Source organism: Danio aesculapii, chromosome 17 (genome assembly GCF_903798145.1).
Source record: "Danio aesculapii chromosome 17, fDanAes4.1, whole genome shotgun sequence".
NCBI classification, from domain to species: Eukaryota; Metazoa; Chordata; class Actinopteri; order Cypriniformes; family Danionidae; genus Danio; species Danio aesculapii.
The window spans coordinates 28,895,347-28,917,574 of NC_079451.1; the positions used below are offsets into that span (position 1 = coordinate 28,895,347).

Here is a 22,228-nt window from a genome sequence, read left to right on the forward strand (position 1 = left end):
AACATTACATGACTAATGCATTCTTGCTTTTTAAAGGCCAAGACGTTGCAGGTGAATACTATCATGGAAGATAACTAATAGTTATTCACATACTTTAAACTGTTGATTGCCAACAATATTAAAGGGACGTTCAGATTAAATGAAAACTTCCTCTCAAGTGGTTCACAATCAGTTTCTTTGTTCTGTTGAACACAAGAAAATATTTTGAAGAGACCTGTAACCATCGACTTCCAAAGTTAAAAAAACCAATACTATGGAAGTCAATAGATACAGGTTTCCAGATTTCCTCTAAATATTTTCTTGTGTTTAACAGAAAAAAACGCAAACAAGTTTGGAACAGGTGCAGTTTTTTTGTGTAGTCATTTTTGTGTGAACTATGCCTTTAATATTACAGAGTCAAAGGTTTTTCCAGAGGTGTTTTTTGGATATCACTTTTTATCACTATCCATAATTCAGAACAGCTGTGAACAGCTACTGCACAAAAACAAATTCACCTTTTTTCAGAAAAAAAAACTGCATATGCAGGTAAGGTATGTTTGATGCTGGTCTTGCTGGTTTTAATGCTGATCTCAGTGCTGGTCTTGCTGGTCAGGACCAGAACTGAGATCAACACTAAAACCAGCAAGACCAGCATCGAGACTAGCATAACCAGAATTGAAACCAGCATCAAAGCATACCTTCCCAGCATATGCTGGGGTTTTTTAGCAGACAGGTAAATTATGTATGAAACTATTCCTTCATAAAAATTTTTTTTAAATATAAATAAGTTCAGCTGAAGTGACAACTTATGGCTCAATGCTATAGGGGGTAAAAACTATGTGAAAAATAAGCTTTATAATCAAAATATGCAGATATACACTACCAGTCAAAAGTTTAAGGTCTTGTTTTTTTATGTTTTTTAAAATAAAATGATTCTGTTCATTAAAGCGGCATTTATTAAATGTAAAAAAAGTTTAATTGTTAAATATTTATTATTTTAAATAACTGCTTATTGTATGCATTAATAATAATAATAATAATAATAATAAATATTAGAGTAAATTCTGAAGGATCATGTGACTGAAAAGACTAGAGTAATGAAGCTGAAAATTCATCATTAAAATCCCTGGAATATATTATTAAATTAAATGATAAACTACTTTTAAAGTTATTTTATAGTGCAATAACGTTTCACAATTTGTACTGTATATTTGATCAAATAAATGCAGCCTTGAAGAGCAGGAGAAGCTTAATTTAAAACATTTCAAAATCATATTAACTCTAAACTCTAAACTACTTACGGTAGTGTATATATTGATAAAGTGTGATGAAAGTAACAGTTAAATTCTTTCTTTCCATCAGACGGAAAAAACCCAAGATGTAAAGCCGTAAAATCCCAATCTCAATACCGACATTTGCCTTTAAAAAAACTATTTTTGCCTGCAGTGTGGAACCACAGAAACACAAATACATTTTGTTACTATAATCAAGTCACAGAAATTGGTGAAAGATAAACAGAGCTGTAGATACGCTAAGAGACTGAACTGTTTGTTTTAGAAAGTTGAGGTCTAGAACTGTGTGGCATATAGTGATCAGATCTGATGTTTCTTATAATAACCAGTGTGTGCTAATTTGAACACTGCCTTTCAAACATTTGGTGACAGTAACATTTTTTTAAGTAGAAATTAACATTTATATTCAGCAAGGACTCGTTTAAGTGATCAAAAGTGTTGATGTGATTCAAAATATTTAAAAAATCTTTAAAAAGTATAATGGTTAACAAATTATTATGTTGCACAAAGCATAAGTATGACTTCTGATGTATCCTGTGATGGTGACGACTCAAGTAATGAATGCTAAAGATTCAGCATTACATTATAAATATGTGAAGTAAGAAATCTGTTGCTATGTCTGCAATTAAAAATGACAGGAGGTACTTATTTACTGGCAAAATAATTGCTTGTATTTACATCATTGCACACTGTGTTGTCAGTGCGAGAAAACAAACAAGCCTGAAAACACAAAAGATTCACAAACTAGTCCTTGATACAACACAACTTAAAATGGAAATATTAAATAGACTTTACATTTCAGAAAGATGAACAGCGATCTAAAACACACATTAGGAGAGAAAGAACATTATCCCATATTGAAATTCTGCATTCTCAGTGGAAATTCTGCATTCTCAGCCAAAAGCTCACTATTTAATCAGATGCATTGCGTTACATATTCGTAACATTGTTTGCAACAAAATTTCCAAACAAATTTGTAACATTTTATGCTTGATGCGAGCATATCAAAACTAATTGTGAAAGCCAAAATCTATTTAGCCTAATTACTATTCAAAAAAACTATTTATTGACAAAAAAAAAAACTTTAAACAAATATTGGTAATGGCTTTGAGCCAAACAGTCTAGTAAAATCTCTGAAATTATGTACTATAAACTAGAGGGTTAAAGAATTAAAGGGTTATTTCACCCCAAAATGAAATTAGACAATAGTTTACTCACCCTCAAGGCATCCTATGTGTATATGACTTTCTTCTTTCAGTGAAAATAGTATAAAAAATATTGTTTAAGCTCTAAAATGCAAAACAAGTCCAATAAAGTGCCTCTATCTATAATAAGATGTGCCTCACATGGCTCTGGGGGGTGAATAAAGGTCTCCTGTAGTGAATTAATGTATTTATGTAAGAAAAATATTAACGTCTAAAACTTTATTAATGGTTTTATATGACGTCCAGTGAGAGATTGTGCCATCATCATCTTTAGAGGTGCATTTTTTGGTGCATTTATCACTGTCAGTTGAAAAAGACTGCGTATTGTTTATCTTCTACATTCGTTTCAACTGCACATGCCCTTCATACTACTGTCCATCAGTTCGTTACAGAGCTTTTTTTATCCTACATTCTTATAGGCACTTTTTATTATGGATAGATACTCTTTATCTTGACTTGTGTGGACTGCTGAAAAATCCAGCCACCCATCGCCAATGTAGAGCTTGTAGATATTTTAATATAACTCCGACTGGATTCAGCTGAAAGAAGAAAGTCATATACATTTAAGATGCCTTGAAGGTGAGTAAATATAGCTTTGTGTTCGTTTTTGGGTGAACTAACCCTTTAAAGCAATATTCACCTTCTCTTCAGTATTTTCCCCAGTATTTTCATTAGCTCCTCTCCATTTTTTTGTGGTTGAACTGAGTTATTCCAATGGTGATACATTCAAAAAACAAAGAAGACCTTTTCCCCTACAGAAACACCCCACCCTGCACATATAGATTACTCATAAGTCCATCTTTTCTGAATGCATCACTACAGTATCACGGCTGTTGTGTGTGGATGGTTGCACCTCCAGTCCAAGTCCTTGTGTTTCCCCATAAACAGACTCCAGCAGATCCTCTGAATGTGTTGTCGTTGGGACAGAAGCTGTAATGAGGGCCGTTTGAGGTGCTGGAAGGTTCTGTGCAGCCTCCTGGGCCTGTGCCATCCTCTCTAATTCAGCCTGCTTTCTGCCTCTCCTTCGGCCCAACACTTTGACGTAGTTGGCGGGGACAAGGCCGGTGGTTTGCCCATCCACACTGGCTAACAGCCAGCCACGCACCCGGGGTTGTTGTTCTGAAAATGTGAGTGAACAACAGTGAGTACACGGTGTAGGTCAGCGCCTAGGACATAATACTTGACATTAGTGACAGTGCTATTTTTATTTAGTTGTTTTGTTTTCCATTTTTATTCTACTATTCACTCACTATTAGTGTTGACAAGGTACCAAAATTTTGCTAGTTGGAAAAATACCATGGTAAAATGTCAGGGTTCTATTTAATACTGCAAAAACTACTGTATTTATTCTTTTAATTACTTAAAAATGAATAAACTAAACATTTATTCATTAATTTATTTTCTTTTCGGCTTGGTCCCTTTATTAATCTGGGGTCGCCACAGCAGAATGAACTGCCAACTTATCCAGCATATGTTTTTTATGCAGCGAATGCCCTTCCAGCTGCAACCCATCACTGGGAACACCCATACACTCTCATTCACACAGATACACTATGGACAATTTTAGCTAACCCAATTCACCTATACCACCTGTCTTTGGACTTGTGGGGGAAACCGGACGCGGGGAGAATAAACTAAACACATAACATTAAAGTTATTAATGACTATAAGGAAATAACATATTGAAAACATGTAAACTTCAAATATTCATTTGCACAAACTCCATTACAGTGATCAATAATATTAATATTGAAATAATAATAATTTTTATTATTATATGTTGTTGTGTAATATTATATATTGATTATTACAATGTAAAAAACTGCAGTTTCAGCTTGTCATGCATTTTAATATAGCTATCATTCCAAACAAACTGCAGCGAGTACTTTGCAGCATTAAAATATATAATTTATTCACTCATTCATTCATTTTCCTTTGGCTTAGTCTCTTATTTCTCAAAGGTTGCCACAGCGGAATGAACCACCAACTATTCAAGCATAGGTTTTACACAGCGGATACCCTTCCAGCCGCAACCAAGCACTGGGAAACACCCATACACACTCTCGCATTCACTCACTCTCACACACACACACACACGCACACGCACACGCACACACACACACACACACACACACACAAACACACACAAACACACAAACACACACACACAAACTACGGGCAATTTAGTTAATTCAATTCACCAACACCGCATGCGGGGAAAACCAGAACACCCGGAGGATACCCACTCGAAAATGGGGAGAACATGCAAACTCCTAAAATATATCTACATTTTTAATGTGTAGTATACAGAAAGTAAGAGCAGTACAAGCTCACAGACTGAAAACTTTAATTATAATAGAAAAGAAAATCTGTCTATACTGAGAACAAATCTCTGACTTATGTTAATAAGTTAATGAGCTCAATAAACACTGCAAATACATTGGAAATATAAAAAAATAAAATTAAGTAAGGATTAGCTAGTATCCATACTTTTTTTTTAAAAAAGGTTTCACACTTAGACTTCACAGCCGATGTCGGGCATGCTGTCCTGAGCTCATAAGATCCTTGAGCCTGTTAGCAGGGCGAGAGGGGAGTTTGAGCTCAGGTAGGTCTCGATGAACTCCCTCGACTTATTTCTGGCTAATGACAGATAAAGGGATGACTAAAGAGAGATGTACGGCTTACTAAGAGTTAGACTATGATGCCAATTTAGAATGTTTAAATTACTTATGCCGAGATCAGACTGCATGATTTTAGCCCAGATTTTGACTCTGCGACAGGTTTTGAGAAATCGCTGACAAATCTGTGCTCGTTCAAGCGAGTAACAATCACACAGTGTGAACTATCAAAGACGCGATCTGAGAGAATTGCAGATGAGTCACCAACACTCGTGAGATATTTGGCATGCTAAATGTCTGGAGCTGTCTGCAATGGGGGAAAAAGTAGTGGAAATTTGCGCCAGTGTCTGTTTGGCATGTCATCTGAGCAATACCACAACCGGGTCAAAAAAGAAAAAAGTTTGAGAGAAATTTCTAATTCCCTTCAAAGCCAGGTGAGCAAAATGAGTCCATTTTCTACCCCAGTAAAGGCTTCTTTCTCATGATGTAGTTAATAACAAAAGATACAGGCTATTTTGTGACCTCGCGCTGTTTCCGTCTCACTTCTGTGTTTGGTTGTGAAACATAGTTTGGACAAAGTTGTCGGTGATTCTTCCAATTTCAAAGTTATGCAGTGTGAAACCTTCTGTCGCTGATCCATCTTGTAGTGTAAACACAGCACAGACGGAACGCTAGCCCAGATAGTTTAATGTGAAAACATCCATGACACGACTACTTTAAAAATCCTGCAGTCTGAACTCTGCATTAGGTCGCGTGTTTTAGGACTGTGGGAAGAAAACTGGGAAACGCACTGGAAACTCATGCGAGCACGTGGAGTACAAGCAAACTCCGCACAGAAATGTTGACTGGTTCTGTAGGGACTTTAACCTGTGACATTCTTGCTGTGAGGCAACAGTGCCCAATCTATAAAGGAGGGGGAGTAAGGGTGGGAGGGGGACTCTTCAAGATCAAGATACTGAGGTAAGAAACTCATCTGGAGGAATCCAAAGGAATCATCTGATTGGTGAATCGTGTATTAGCTAATGCACCAATATAATGGACCAGCTGTGGACAATCATAAGCACACGATCCTCTCAAAATTAGTTTATGAATAAACTTCACTTTTTTTGCTTTATGGTAGATTTTAGATAGGAAAATATGTAGACAGGAAGCAAACTTTAAAAGAAAGAGAGAGAATATGATGAGGAAAGGTCTATGCCTGAAAAGTAATGTGCTTTGACAAGGATTCACTACTAACAGTACTTTTGAAAAGTACTGTTATTAGTCAGTGTGTCTGCATATATTTAAAGAGCATATTGTGGCATATTTGAAAAAAAGGTAGAATCGTTTGTGAAAATACTCTATAATACCATAAAATACCATATTAAAATGTTTTGCGAAGCGCACGGGCAGAAATTTGAAAGAAAATGTCTGTTCTGCCACTTCCAGAAGATCCGCTTTTTTTCGAACCACCCCGGTGACTTCAAATTGGGCACTTATTTGACAGGCGTGCACTGTTTACAGTGAGGCAGAGTAGCATATAGCAGAAACGGTTGCTAGTTTTGGTGTAATTTATCATCATCGTGGTATATTATTGCGTTTATGGGAACTGCACAAACTCCAGCCTGTCAGCATATCAAATCCACAAGATTCCCGTTGCTATGTTGGATCATATATGTTCATGAAATAGGATGAATGCGAGAACTGTACACGGTAAGACAACTCCTTTTTCTTTTATATTTGTCAAATTTCAAATCAGTATGCATGATTATTTGAGTAATGTGACGCAACGCGATGTGTTTACGTTGGAGTATCCTACAGTACAGCACTGCTGCTAGCTTGTTACGTTAAGCATATTAAATATTCTTTTTTAAACCGTGTGAAAATATAAGCATATGATAAGACAACTGGTACCACCAGTTTGCTAATATTATAAATGTCTTGTATAGTTACAGCGTAGAGAGATGCATCTGCAGACGTGATGCTGATGCAAAGCTGAACGCTTTCTCTCCATGAGCCTCTCGCTCAACTGTGCTTTACTTTGGCTCACAGAGTAACCTCAGACCTTTACCTCGTTCATTAGGTAGATTATTATTTCCCCCTAATTTGAATTAATTATACATGACATTATCTGTTTACAAAAAATAGAAGGGCAAATAATTACTAGAATATTTCTATATAATGCATGTAGGTAAACTCAAACACTATCTTTGATTTCCTTTTTTTTATATAGTAAACGTGTAACCATTGACTTCCATAGTATCTGTTTTTCCTACTATAGATGTCAATAGTTACAGGTTTTCAGCTATATTAAAAATATCTTCTTTTGTGATCAACAGAAGAAAGAAAGTCAGTAAGGTTTGGAACCACTTGAGGGAGAGTAAAAATATTCTGTCCTGTCAATGAGGAAAGGCACTTTTTATTCACAAAAGAGGAATACTCATCTTGTAGAAGAAAAACAAATAACATTTGAAAAATTAAAGTTTGTTCACACATGCTCAACTTATAATGGGTACAATCTATTTTTGTGAGCTGGTATGCATAGTGAACTGCAGGGGTCCCAGGGGTCTGCAAATGTGACTGGGTATTCTGTATCATGTTATATTAAAATCATATGGTAAATTTTAAAATGTACATGAATAATAATCATAATTTAAACTTTTGCATTATTTCCACAGCATATATGCATCAGCCCTCACTGCATCTCTGACGGTGGTATATTGGAGGTCATCACAGGCTTGACAAGCAGGAGGCTGTCAGCATCTTTTTACACAGCATTCACAATTTAGCACACATTAAAGACATGACCATGTCATGACCTTACTGAATAATCATTTTAAAAGGTTTACTTTTAAATGTGTCAGGTGATATATTTTCCTTTCAGTATTATGTTTGTTACCTACTTATACACACACTCACACAGATACTTATACATTTATATAAAGAGTAAAAATGCTGGGTATTAACAGTGCTTATGATTTTGTGCTATATAAATAAAATTTTAATTTGAGTTGAATTTGAACTTAAATTAGGGTTGAAGTTTATTTACCATAATTGCAGATCAGATCTGTTGATCAAATCTTTGTAAATATTTTATACAGTAACGTGACTTTTTTTATGGATTGTTGCCTAAATGGGATCTGATATGGATCATCTTATACTCAATGCAAAAAACTGACAAAAAAGACACATTTAAAAACTTATTTAAATTGTTTTATTATTTGATGTTGTTTTTATTTTAATACAAAAGCTCTGAAAACCTTTTGTATATTAAAAAGATTTTCAAGTATCTTGTTGACATGTTTCTGCATTATTCCAGACGTTTTGTGTTTTTTGTATTCACTTATCTACAATTACAAAATATGGTCAATGTGACATAACTCTGTTAAATGTTCATTAGTTTTTGTCACTGGTAAGTATTAATACTTATAGATGATCAATAGTAGCTTTGCTGTTGCCAGATAAGATTTCGTTATCTTACATATCTGTCTGTAAGCTAACACTGGTCTCTCACTGAGAACCTGCTCTGTTCTCCACACAATACAGCTCAATTACTCTACTCTGAATGCTGTTCTGTCAGCTGGTCTGTCCACAGGCTTATAATTGTATGACTGTGGTCCGTCGTTTGTGTGAATCTCTCAGAATATCTTATCTTGGCATCCAAACGCACACCCCAATCACTTGTCTTCATACTGTTTATATGCGCGATCTGCCTCATCCAACGTCACTTCCGGTCTGGCGATTTTTCAGATGCGGAAGTAAATTTCTGACTAAAAATGACTCCAGATGGCTTAATAATAAACTTTAACGTATATTTTAAAGAAAATCTAGTTCCTACTTTACTCTTACACACATTGACTCACTGGGGTGTCTAACCTACAATATGTTCTTTAAATGTTTCTGTATGCATTATGTCCAGAATGTGTCCTGTTCTTTTACCTTTAGGCGCCAGATTTAACATGTCTCCAGCCTGTACAGAGATCTCCTCCTCAGACGCAGCAGTGAAGTCATACTCGACTCGTGCTACTACATGATCATCCTCCCCACTTGCCCAGTTAGTGGCTACAAAACAGAACAGAGAGACATACTTCAGAACTTCCATAAAACACAAACATACAGACATAACAAAGTGTACAACTATATCTTCAGACATGAAGACCTACAAATATCATCAGATGTATTCTATAGTGTGCCGATGAAGACATGCAGGGATTTCGAATGACTCATTCATAAAATTACTTTTTATTTCTTTTGGCATTGTGTCTTTATTTGACAGGCGAGTAGAATGACAGAAAGTGAAGTGGGAGAGAGAGGGGAAAGGATCAAGAAAGGTCCATAAGCTGGTATTTGAACTTAGGACACCTGGAGCGATGTTGCACTATATGTTGGCGCATTAATCACTGGGCTATCGCACCAACAAAAAATTACTTTTTACTGTAAAAAATTAAATTGCTAGTACTACTTTTTTAGTGTTGTTTCTTTAGTGGTTCAGTATACACAACTGTTAAAGCTTTGAGAAGGGATGTCCAGATCCGATCATGTGATTGGAAATTGGGCCTGATCATGTGGTTTCAGACTCAATCAGAATCGGATGTTACATCCCGATCAAGACTCAAATATATATGTATATCTTTATCTATTCTCATTATTTTTTAACACATCTATAGTTATGCGGTGGCATAGAGTTAGACGTCTTTCTTGACACAGAAACAGAATGCATGCGGCATGACATCACTTTTGCAGAGACGCTATTGGTTAAATGTTGGCAAAGAGAAACATGGAAACAGCTTGATGCGGAAAGCTCGAGTATGTCTGCGGTCTGGAGGTATTATAAAGTTGATGACGACAACATTGCTATAGCTTAACTTAGGATTTCCTGCTGAGTATTTTGAGTTGAGGAGCTATTTGTTTATCTATTAGATTTTTTTATATTTACTGTTGCACTCCAAAGTGAAGAATTGATGTTATTTCTTACTTGATTGTTCAAGCTACCTCACAGAAGTGCTCAGTTTGTTAACAGAGTTGTTGAATGTTAAAATAAGGTGAATTCAGCAAAAAAACAAGAAACATCCTGCATCTGTTTCTTTGGTCTTCTTTATTCTTTTTTTATGTACCACAGAAGTATCGGATCTGGATTCGGTTTTAGTAGATACTCAAAATCTTTTTGTAAAAATGTTTTTTGAAAGTCTATTTCACTTGTAGTTGCAATGTTTTTAATTGAAAATCCTATAAAAACTGAAATACTTTGTAAAAATTTAAATAATCATACTATATTTTAAAATATGGTTAAATCCTGTGATGGCAAAGCTGAATTTTCACATGATCCTTCAAAATTCTAATATTATTTGGTGGTCAAGAAACATTTACTATTATTGTCTATATTAAAAATAATTGTGCTGTGTTTTATGAGGAAACAGAGCTGTTTTTTCGGGATTCTCTGATTAATTGAAAATTTTAAATCACTGCATTTATTTGAAATAATAAATCTTTTGAAACACTATAAATGTTTTCATTGTCATTTCTGATTTATTTAAATGTGTCCTGGGTAAAAAATTGTATACATTTATTTACAAGAATATCCAAATCTTCTGAACGTTAGAGTAAAATCCTTCTCATTAATGGTCCCATGTTAAAACAAAAAACAGCAGTCATAAAAATGGTCTGGAAGTTTTGTTATTGATTTAAACAAGTTTAAAAGCATCTTTGGTTCTCATGTCAGACCAGTTTATCACAAGAAGGACAGATGAGGTGTAAGACTAGAATGAGAACAAATTACAAAGTCTCACCATTTTCCTCAGCACCCTCAGCAGACCTTAAAAGCCTCCAGATCAAATACGGCCCTCCGAGAACAACAGCAAAAAACAAGAAAATAGGCCACGATTTGACAGAATTCACTCCGGGTTCTTCAACCCCTGCACCTCTGGCTCCTGAAGCAGACACCACTGAAGAAGAGGCTGCGCTGTCTGCCCACAAATCATCTACCTCTGAACCCTGACGTAATCCCATCATCCTCTGCAGCCTGCGATACAGATATCGAAGAGTCCTAACCAAGGCGAAAGCAGACAGCACTTTTGTGAAATGTATGCGCAAGCGGGAAAAGTGATTGGCCACATCTAGAACAGCTCGAAAACTGTTGTAGACGGCAGAGAAAGTAGCGTCCATCATCATGCTGACTGATGAAAATGCATGGACGATGCTTTCGATAGACTGAAATGCTCCGCGGCTGCTCTCCTCGGCCTGCTGGACAAAACGACTGGGTGGGATTTCATCCATTGTGTTGAAACGGTTATATCCCAGGCCGCCTCCGACTCCATAACCACTGTAGCTGTAGGGGCTGTAGCCACCATACATGGAGCTCCCATAAGGGCTGTACGAGGAGGGAAATGAGCTGTATGTCGGGCGGTATGACTGTCGAACAGGTCGTGGAGGAATTGGAGGCACCACACGTGTTAGAACCGGAGGACCAGATCCTGATGGCCCACTTTGGGATGCTGATCCAAAGTCCGTAGAGCTTGATAAAAGGAAACAAAATCAGTCAAATGACATGTGTAAATGTTAAAAACTAAACTTAAGTACTCTACAATAAAGTACAGTTTATCATTATTGGAGTATTTGTATTTAGGCAACTCTTACTTTGCTACATTCCAAACCACAGTACTTTTTACTCCATTACATTTCATAAATGTAATCTGGTCTAGAGCTGCCACTGGAAGTGATAACAATTTTCAAAATAACCCAATTATTTCCAGTTAAACAGTTCCCCATATTAAACAGAACACTTATTTTTTTTTTACATTAGACTCTTCACACCTTGAGTGCTTCCAACCAGAAATGTAAGATATTAATGATCAAACTTTCAAAATAAGGATTTAAAATGGAAACACATTTTGTCATATGGGACATTTATTTTTATATATTGTATAATGTTTAAATTAATAAGCCCAGATTTATTTTTTTACTTCTTTTTATTTACTAAGCTATAGGATATGTTTTATTTCACTTGGTTGAACTATAATTACTTTTCAGAAGTTATAATGGTAAGACAAGGTAATGGTAATCAAGTGTTTTCCTACAAAACAATTGAAAATTTATCAGTAAGTACTTTTTTACTTTTGATACTAAAGAACTGTTGTGCTTTAACTTAAGTAACACTGAAAAAGAGTAGTTTATTAGGGCATCTGTACTTCTAAATAGAACCCGACAAAAGTACTTTGCGCATATAGAGAAAAGTTGGTTTTATTTTCACACATTCGTTCATTTTTGAGAAGTGACATCCTCCCTATATAGTTTACCATACGAACTTTTTTTGAATATTCGTCTGAAATTTTGAAAACAACATTAGCACTGTTTATTTGTCTGTGAACAATGTCGTACTTTAATAGTCATTGGCTGCTAATATGACTTCACTATTTAGAATTTGAAAGAAAACTTTTCTGAAATTTTATTAAGGAGAAAGTCAACTTTACTCCAATTTCGCCCACCCCAGTTTAAAAGTAATGACAGAACACAGCATGGGTATGTTGGAGTGAACTTTGACACTCACATGCATGCCCGAGCCAAATATCAAGTTTATGAAACTTACTGACGCTCGAGTAAAAATGTCATGATGACCTAACGGTATATTTATCAGCATCGTCGTAAAACCAAAGTAAGTAAAACTTAATGAAATATCGTTCAGTAAGACTTGTATTTTGTGTGTTAGGTGGCTAAGTGTTTGCTAGCGTTCCTACATTTCCTACATTTGTAAATACTGGCCAAAATACAATGAGTTTATACAAACCGGTAGTTTAACGGTGCTGTTATGGTTCCTGGGATTCGCCTTTCCCATGGTTTTGGAGGAGGCTGAGCCATTATTTTTATATTTCAGGCCAAAGTCGAGCTGCACTGAGCAACAACCGTCAGTACGTACAGTATCCCATTCGCCAGACTAGAGCAATCGATCATTTACATCGCTCTGACTGTCTGACTACACGAGACCAAAACAATCAACTACTGAATCGATTGCGTGGTATAATCGTAAACTGGTTAACAAACAGGCTGTGTGATGTGCGGTTATAAATTCAGTACTATGCATGTCAGAAGATATGCCACTTAAATTAGCTGAAACGAAAATGGCTGATTATTAGACTGGTTTTGCTCTCATCGAGCACGATTAATCTAAAGGCTGTAAGTTTGACACCAAATTCATGACAATGAAACTGCTGTAGATTTAACACCGGTAAACAGAGATTTCAATAAACCTCGTCATAGTCCTTTAACTCCAAAAGTGTCTTGTCAGAAGTGGGATTTGAACCCACGCCTCCATTCGGAGACCAGAAGCCTCATCAGCTGAGAAGGTTGAACCTTGAGTCTGGCGCCTTAGACCGCTCGGCCATCCTGACACAGCAATTCTTTCATATTCAGTCTCTCATAGCGCTGCACCAACAATCCAGGGGCCAGAATCCTTATAGAGGACATTTTTTATTCATTCATTCATTTTCTTTTCGATTTAGTGCCTTTTTTAATCTAGGGTCGCCACAGCGAAATGAACCGCCTAGAGGACATTTTCAAAAGAGATATTTATAATAATAAAAGACTTTTAGTGGATATATTAGCAATGTAATCTTTTAACCTTATAATCGTATTTAACCTAATTATAATTCAGTTATCGATCAAAGGGCATGTTGAATAACCAGATATAGTGTACCCAATTTAACCAAGAGACACCCTCAAACTATTATAAAGTGTTTTGTGTGAACGGCCATACAAATTAACATCTATTCATTTTCCTTCGGCTTAATCCCTATATTAATCAGTGGTCGCCACAGCAGAATGAACCGCCAACTCAGGGGCGTTGCTAGACATAAAGCTCTACTTTATTTACACACATATATATATATATATATATATATATATATATATATATATATATATATATATATATATATATATATATATATATATATATATATATATATATAATATTAACATATTACCACATATGTTTTACACAGCAGATGCCCTTCTAGCTGCAACACAGTACTGGAAAACACCCATACACACTTATTCACTACAGCCAATTTAGTTTATCCAATTCACCTATACCACATATCTTTGGACTGGAAGGGGAAACCGGAGTACCCAGAGGAAACCCACTCTAACAAGAGGAAAACGTGCAAACTGCACACAAAAATGTCAACTGACCCAGCCGGGAGTCGAACCAGCAATCTTCTTGCTGTGAGGTGCTAACCACTGAGCCATTTTTATTTAGGTAAGCTGTTTCCCCCCACAAACAGGTCATGGTGCACTAAATTATTATTATTTTTTGTCTCACTTTGGGTCATGGACACCACTTTGAGAATTTTTTTGAAAATTTTTTACAGCCAACAGAAAAAAAAATCGGGAACAAACATTTAATTAATAAATAAATTGTTATTTCAATAGGGATTGTTTTTCATATAAACTCTCCCAATTTGCATGAAAAATTCGCAAGAAACATTGTTTAAAAGATTTGCATGATACTTTATTTGAAGCTTCTAAAAGGTGCTGTCAGAAGCGGGTTTTTATTGGTTAAGTTGGTAATATAATTGAATAAAATATAATAAATATAATATTTTGTTTGTAATATTTAAATCGTTCACAATTTATAGTCATTTTATTCTTGTAAAACATGCTGTCAGAAGTGGGATTTGAACCCACGCCTCCATTCGGAGACCAGAAGCCTCATCAGCTGAGAAGGTTGAACCTTGAGTCTGGCGCCTTAGACCACTCGGCCATCCTGACACTGTTAAGCGTGGGCAATCATTCTCTGATAGCGCTGCATTAACAATCTTGGGCCTGAAGAGAGCTTTATAATAACATACATGCAGTATTTAATGGTAAAGTTAGCAATATAACGTTGTAATAGAAATCTTATAAAAATTGAAATTCAATTATCAATAAAAAGACGTGTCGAATTAACTGAAACAATACAAAGTACACAAAATTTAACCAAGAGATACCCTCGTACTATTGTAAAGGACTTTGGATGGCCATACACAATAAATGTGCTATATGAATACACATGACATACAATGGTCAACTGAAAGTTGAAATAATTAGTCTACTTTTTAGGGCCATGTTTTGTTTATTTATTATCTGTTTGTTTGTTTGTTTGTTTGTTTGTTTGTTTGTATGTTTGTTTGTTCGTTGTATTTTATTTTATTCGATTTAATTTGATTTTATTTTACCCCAAAAAATACCATGGGACCATACATTTATTTTTGGCTCATTTTAAAAGGGTCACTGACACCACTTTGAAATGTGTAATTTACAAACATGAAATGGGAATAAATATTTCTTAATGTTGTAATTTCTTTGGGATTTGTTTTTTACATAAACACGTCCAATTTGCATGAAACATTTGCAAGTGGACCTACACATATTGCTTAAAAGTACATTATTTAAAAAAAGATTTGCATTAATTACTTTAGTTGAATCTTAAAAAACGTGTTGTCAGAAGTGGGATTTGAACCCACGCCTCCATTCGGAGACCAGAAGTCTCATCAGCTGAGAAGGTTGAACCTTGAGTCTGGCGCCTTAGACCGCTCGGCCATCCTGACGCTGTAATATCCGCCACGAGGATGTCCATACAGTGGAAGAGGCACTGGGTAAACCAATTAGACCTTTTAACAATGCATGATTCTGCTTAAAAATGTATACGCTATAACTGTGTGCTTATACAAGTTCTAATGTAGGCTATATTGTTTGAATAACAGTTTCTAACATGGGATATCCTTTTTAAGAAAGTCACAGGAGAGCATCTCTTACAATTTTTTGTTTACTTTTCATATTGATTTGTTTTAGCCTTTGGCCAACTTTTAATCAATTATATTTATGCAACGTAATTTTTCTACAAATATAATTTCCTATAAAATATTGACTGTCAATCAACCATCAATTGCGTTTAGAAACGACAAAAACCATATGATAAGCACGACGATGTCTTATACCGCCTGTTGCTTTATCCTCTGCCCCGACGTTTTTACCGCAATATCTTCAATAGCCCACAAGATGGAGCAGCAGCAGTGTTCTCCTCGGATTTGGATTTGGTTAACCCCCACTTTTGTAATGTATTATAAATGTGTGCCTCTGCACTGAAATAGATCAGATCTCCAGTAGCAGTGAAACATGAGTTGATAAAGATCAAACAGGATTTGTGAGAGGGCATTCCTGCCAGCCAACGTGGGGATTAATTGTTTCAATCAAGGTAATGGCTGCATACCCAGTGGTTAAACATATGCAATGCTATTGGCTGAGAACTGAACACAGACCTCAGAAGCAGGTCCCTGGCTCAGTATGAGCAATGCAGTTTTGACCACATTAGGGCTGGTAGCGTTTCAAGGTAGCAAACAAATAAATAAACAAATAAATAAATAAATGAATTAACACAAAGTCACTATCGTTTAAGTCAAATAAGGGCCTCTGTCCACCACTTACAATTTATTTTACTTGCAAACTCCATTATGTGATTTTGGCAAGCTGATTTTTTAAGCTGACAGGGTTTATTCAGATCTGTTTACTTCACCTCACCATCTCTCATCCCCTATTTTGCACTACTGTTTATCATCTACAGTTCTTTCCACTGTAACTTGTTGTTTAGTGTGATTTGTATTGTAAGAATATATTTACAAGTTTGCACTGAGTGGTGAGATGCACTTAATCTCTATCTAAACATAATAAGAAATAAAAAATCAAATGTCATAATTTGTCAAGTAAATTGTAGCATTCAGGCAAAAAGATAGGTATGTGGTGATAATATTTTTGCATTATATTTATCTAAAAGGGGTGTCCTCAATACAATGTTTAAAGTAATGATATTTAAATAATAATAATAATCATAATAATATCCAATAAAATTTCAAATAGTGTAAATCATGATTAAACAACTATACATAATAATTATAATAATAATAATAATAATAATAATAATAATAATAATAATAATAATAATAATGTGTGGAGTTTGAATGTTCTCCCCGTGTTGGCGTGGGTTTCCTCCGGGAGCTCCGGTTTCCTCCACAGTCCAAAGACATGCGCTACAGGTGAATTGAATAAACTAAATTGGCCATAGTGTATGAGTGTGAATGAGTGTTTATGGGTGTTTTCCAGTACTGGGTTGCAGCTGGAAGGGCATATGCTGTGCTGGATAAGTTGGCAGTTCATTCCACTGTGGCGACCCCTGATGAATAAAGGTACTAAGCCAAAGGAAAATGAATGAATGAATGAATAATAATAATAATAATAATAATAATAATAATAAGAAGAAGAAGAAGTAGAATTAAGCAATAATTAAAAAAAAACATAGCATAAGGCCTTAGTGGAAATAATTAAACTCTAACACAACACTTTACTGATATTAATACATCAAGCGAGATTTTAATTATTGTTTTATTCCTTAATTATTAACACAATAAAACTGTGGATAAAATCATCAATATGCTAAGAAATATTATTGATAAGAAAACTCTTCAATAATATTTTATATACAGTTGAAACAGAATTATTAGCCCCCCTTTGAAATTTCTTTTCTTTTTTAAACATTTTCCCAAATGATGTTTAACAGAGCAAGGAAATTTTCACAGTATGTCTGATAATATTTCTTCTTCCAGACAAAGTCTTATTTGTTTTATTTCGGCTAGAATAAAAGCAGTTTTGAATTTTTTAAAAACCATTTTAAGGTAAAAATTATTAGCCCCTTTAAGCTATATCTTTTTTTTCGATAGTCTACAGAACAAAACACTGTTATACAATGACTTGTCTAATTACCCTAACCTGCCTAGTTAACCTAATTAACCTAGTTAAGCCTTTAATGTCACTTTAAGCTGTATAGAAGTGTTTTGAAAAATATCTAGTCAAATATGATTTACTGTCATAATGGCAAAGATAAAATAAATCAGCTATTAGAAATGTGTTATTAAAACTATTATGTTTAGAAATGTGTTAAAAAAAATCTTCTCTCTGTTAAACAGAAATTGGGGAAAAAAATAAACAGGGGGGCTAATAATTCTGACTTCAACTGTATAGTTAGTATTTATAGAAATATTATTGTATGAAAAGTATGCCATATATATTTAGAAATTTAAATATAATTAGATTTAATTTTTTGCACAAACATTAGCTACAAAATTGTTTTAATTTAGTATTAAAAATAGATTTAATATGGGCCATTTAATTAATATATATAATAGCAAATCTAGTAGTCATACTTCCTACCTTCCTGTTATGGTCATTGCATTATCGCACTTTTATCTATATTTAAGCTATTGTATTATAGTAAAAAATACACAAATTATATAAAATACATGACAATTGTGTATTTTATAAAAAGCTACTTATATAAAATAATACAAATTGATAAAGAAATAACTATTTCTTGATAATTATTTCTCATGATAACACACGAACAGTTCATATTCAGCTTAAAACCTTACAGTACTTGTTTCGTGTCAATAATATGTGCATTAATGTGTCGCGATCATAGACTGTAAAATAAAAACCATTCGATCGCAGCCCGGCAGATACCGTCATGACGCAGGGCTTCCAGCGCAATGACGCGTCGTTACGTTCCACCAATCGGCGGCCGTTTTCCGAAGCCCAGGAAAGGAGCAGATGATATGGCAGCTTTGTGAGCGGCCAGGTGGAACTCGCTTTTGTTTAATCGGGCTGACAGCGGAACATGAGTACACTCTAACCCGCACGCCGCAGCGGGGGATCCGAAGATGATATACCTGATATTACTGTCTGCCTTCTCCGGGGCCGTCGTCACGCTCCTCCTGCAGCTCTTACTGCTGTACCGGAGGAGCCCCGAGCCTGTCGCCAGAACAGTGCAATATGTCAAAGTAGTTCCTGATCCCGCGCTCAAGGATTACTTTAGCAACCAGCAAGCCGATTTAGCGCCGCAACAACCGGACAGCCCGTCGCCAGTTTCCAAACAACCGGAGGCCGCTATTCCCAAGCAGCAAGAGACCCCCGTCCCCGGCAGCAGCCCCAAACAGCAGCCATCCTCGCCGCCACCGCCTTCCCTGGGCGACCCTCAGCACAGCTCCAAAGCCGAGACATGCGACTTCCTCAATGCCATCATTCTGTTTTTATTCCGCGAGCTCCGAGACACGCCGGTTGTCCGGCACTGGATCACCAAAAAGATCAAGGTAGAGTTTGAGGAGCTCCTCCAGACCAAGACCGCCGGGCGCCTGCTGGAGGGGCTCAGTCTGCGGGATGTTTCCCTGGGCAACTCGGTGCCTGTTTTCAAAACAGCCAGACTTATGAAACCCGTGGCTGTCAACGAAGACAACATGCCGGAGGAGCTGAATTTCGAGGTTGACTTGGAATATAACGGCGGCTTTCATCTGGCCATCGACGTCGATCTGGTTTTCGGTAAATCGGCTTATCTGTTCGTCAAGATGACCCGGGTCGCAGGCCGCCTGAAGCTGCAGTTCACCCGCATGCCTTTCACGCACTGGTCCTTCTCGTTCCTGGAGGACCCGCTGATAGACTTCGAGGTGAAGTCTCAGTTTGAGGGTCGTCCTCTGCCTCAGCTCACCTCCATCATAGTCAACCAACTCAAGAGAGTCATCAAGAGGAAGCACACCTTACCAAACTACAAAATAAGGTAATGTCCTGCTTCAGCAACTCTTGGCTTGTCGCTTAAAATTTGTGATTAAGTGTTTTTTTCTGGGATCTCAGGTGTGTAAGGAATATGGCCTTGCGGGTCAATGATTGTAGTTGATCCTAAAATAATTCCTGAATTCAGGTTTATTTTGTGGCTGTGAGGGGTGCGTAAGAGAAAGCTTTTGATGACTAGTGTTTGTTGTTTGTTTAATGGTATGTGGTAACTGAAATGTCAAACCAATTTCTAAATATTAATTCCTGTTTTTTTTGCAAGTAGTTAGTTAGATAAAAGATTTGGAATGTGCACATATCAGCATGATATCAAGGTATGGATTTGATCCACTTAAGATATGAAATATTATAGTTATAGTTAGTGTCAACCAGATTTTCCGTATCTGTGCATCCATAAATATGCAGCATACTGTATGTTTTGGAAAGCAGAATGAACAATAATTTTCTATTAGTAGTATCATGGTTGCCAGTACAGACACATATACAAAAACTAGACGACAGGTGCCAAATCCAGTTCTTGGATAGTCGCAGCTCTGCACAGATTAGTTCCAACCCTAATTAAACTCACCTGATCAAACTAATTGAATCCTTAAGGTATGTTTGAAACCTATAGTGTGTTGGAGCAGGGTTGGAACCAAACTGTGCAGAGCTGCGGCCCTCCAGGAACTGGATTGGACACCTGTGAATTAGACTATGGCCAGTCTAAATAATCAAAAACGCGTTAAATGACACTATTACTAGAAAAACTCAAAATATTCACTTTCACTCCCATACATAAATGCACTTTTATTGTTTCTGTTGTTATACACTGTTTTACATTTAAAATCACTAAAATCAATTCAGATTGAAGCTCAGAAGCTGTTCTCCTTCTGCACAAACTTCATAATGTTGAACAATTGTAACACGGGTGGAATACGAATGTAAAATGTTACAATACAGGCATTTTAGTGAAAATATCGTAATAGCAAAACATAACTTCTTTAAACCATAATGGAAAACAAATAACCTGTGGAAACAATTTAAAAGTAGCTCTTATTACTATTTATCATATAGCAGAAAATACTGTTATCATAATGAGTAATAATAATAATTGTTTATTATTATTTTTTTGATTTCTTTATTTATCTTAATATTAGGCATGGGTTGGTATAAGATTCTAACGGTATGATAACCTTGGATAAAAAATATTACAGTTTCACGGTATTGTGATTAAAATTTATTCTTTTTAAATGTCTGGATAAAAAACTTTTTTTTTCTTTTTGAACATAATATATTTTATTTTGAGAAACATTTAAAATATTTTGGAACAGTAAACATGTCAGGCTAAATAATTAAAGATGGGATCTGCTTGGTCCCACATTTTTGCTTTTGTATTGTTTTTTTGTAACCATCTGTTAAAGTGGTTCTACAATTTTTAAACAGATTAAACAACACGTTAAAGAAGTGACCAGCATTCTGTGTATTTAGTTACTTCCCAAATTGGCAGACCTGTCATTAAACACCCTATTAAGTGGAAAGTGTAATTATCAGCAAAAGTAATATTTCAAGCTATTATGTGAAAATTGCTGTGACTGCACAGAAAGAATGTTAAGAGGTTGTGAAACTGGTAGTGTGTGTTCATGTCTGACTGGGGTTGTGAAAAGCGAGTAGACAGAAGTGCCGTAGCACGGCAGTAAGAGACTTCTGACTTGATTGTTGGGTCATGTGACAAGAACATGTTTATTTTCCCCGAGTGAAACTGGAAATGGGGGCCACTTTTCATCTTCGTTCACGATTCACTTTACTGCGCTCTTATTCCTGACCTCTTAAAAAGTGAAAACAACTCATGTAGTTTGTGTTACTTCCTGTTTTTAGCTGAGAAATATATAAAGTCCGTGACTAAGTCATTCAACCAAGCTGTGGATTGATTGCTTGCAGGATTCATCCACCTACACCTCACTGCTCTCTATTACTCAGCATTACTTGGCACACCTAAAACGGTCGGTTGCCAATAAACATTAAGATGTCTCAGCAAGTGTGTGCGGTTTCATTGGATTTCTCGGCTGTCGTAGGTTCTTTAGGTTCAACATTGTCTTTGTAAGTCAGCGTGTGCACAAATGCTCTGATGAACAGTCGTTTTTGGCTCATCATTCAAATTGCTCGTCTTTCTGTTGACACGCTGCATCAGTCAATATGAACATAATGTGCAAATCACAAAGTCAAACACAACACTGTGATTTTATCCATTAAGTTAATTGTAGTGTCCTGGGAAGACAAAAACGGATTGAATTATGTCGTAATCTTCATCAGTTTGAATGGTGCGTTTGAACTTTGACCCCACAGAGCTAGGATTTTTGGTAGTAAATTAAATCACTGCACTCTGTTAAACGTCACACTTAAATATTGATTATATAGTGATCAATAGTTATAGCCTTAATATAAGAGCTTGATAAGTGATAAATATGTGTACTTCAGACGTCAGAGGCCGATTAACATGCCTAAGTAGATGGAAACTCATTCCTCGTTACACCTGGGG

At 35.9% G+C, this 22,228-nt stretch overlaps 2 protein-coding genes and 3 non-coding genes across 5 annotated transcripts in view; 1 reads left to right on the plus strand and 4 right to left on the minus strand.

Moving 5' to 3' along the window:
* Positions 1-3,139: 3,139 nt before the first annotated feature.
* On the minus strand, positions 3,140-12,986 carry pex13 (peroxisomal biogenesis factor 13). The gene is made up of 4 exons (XM_056477632.1): positions 12,854-12,986; positions 10,860-11,584; positions 9,013-9,135; positions 3,140-3,595 (listed from the first exon to the last, which is right to left on the minus strand). The coding sequence occupies exons 1-4, from the start codon at positions 12,922-12,924 to the stop codon at positions 3,264-3,266; spliced, it is 1,251 nt and encodes a 416-aa protein (XP_056333607.1). The 5' UTR covers positions 12,925-12,986; the 3' UTR covers positions 3,140-3,263.
* A 359-nt stretch (positions 12,987-13,345) lies between these two features.
* trnal-caa (transfer RNA leucine (anticodon CAA)) lies at positions 13,346-13,454 on the minus strand. The gene is made up of 2 exons: positions 13,417-13,454; positions 13,346-13,391 (listed from the first exon to the last, which is right to left on the minus strand). It is a non-coding gene; the product is annotated as a tRNA-Leu (tRNA).
* A 1,272-nt stretch (positions 13,455-14,726) lies between these two features.
* trnal-caa (transfer RNA leucine (anticodon CAA)) lies at positions 14,727-14,835 on the minus strand. Its single transcript has 2 exons — positions 14,798-14,835; positions 14,727-14,772 (listed from the first exon to the last, which is right to left on the minus strand). It is a non-coding gene; the product is annotated as a tRNA-Leu (tRNA).
* A 709-nt stretch (positions 14,836-15,544) lies between these two features.
* trnal-caa (transfer RNA leucine (anticodon CAA)) lies at positions 15,545-15,653 on the minus strand. The gene is made up of 2 exons: positions 15,616-15,653; positions 15,545-15,590 (listed from the first exon to the last, which is right to left on the minus strand). It is a non-coding gene; the product is annotated as a tRNA-Leu (tRNA).
* A 3,033-nt stretch (positions 15,654-18,686) lies between these two features.
* Positions 18,687-22,228, plus strand: part of pdzd8 (PDZ domain containing 8) — a 69,780-nt gene continuing 66,238 nt past the window's right edge. The window contains exon 1 of the mRNA XM_056476762.1: positions 18,687-19,702. Coding sequence (XP_056332737.1) covers positions 18,813-19,702 — 890 coding nt within the window. The 5' untranslated portion in view covers positions 18,687-18,812. The remainder of the gene's footprint in view (positions 19,703-22,228) is intronic.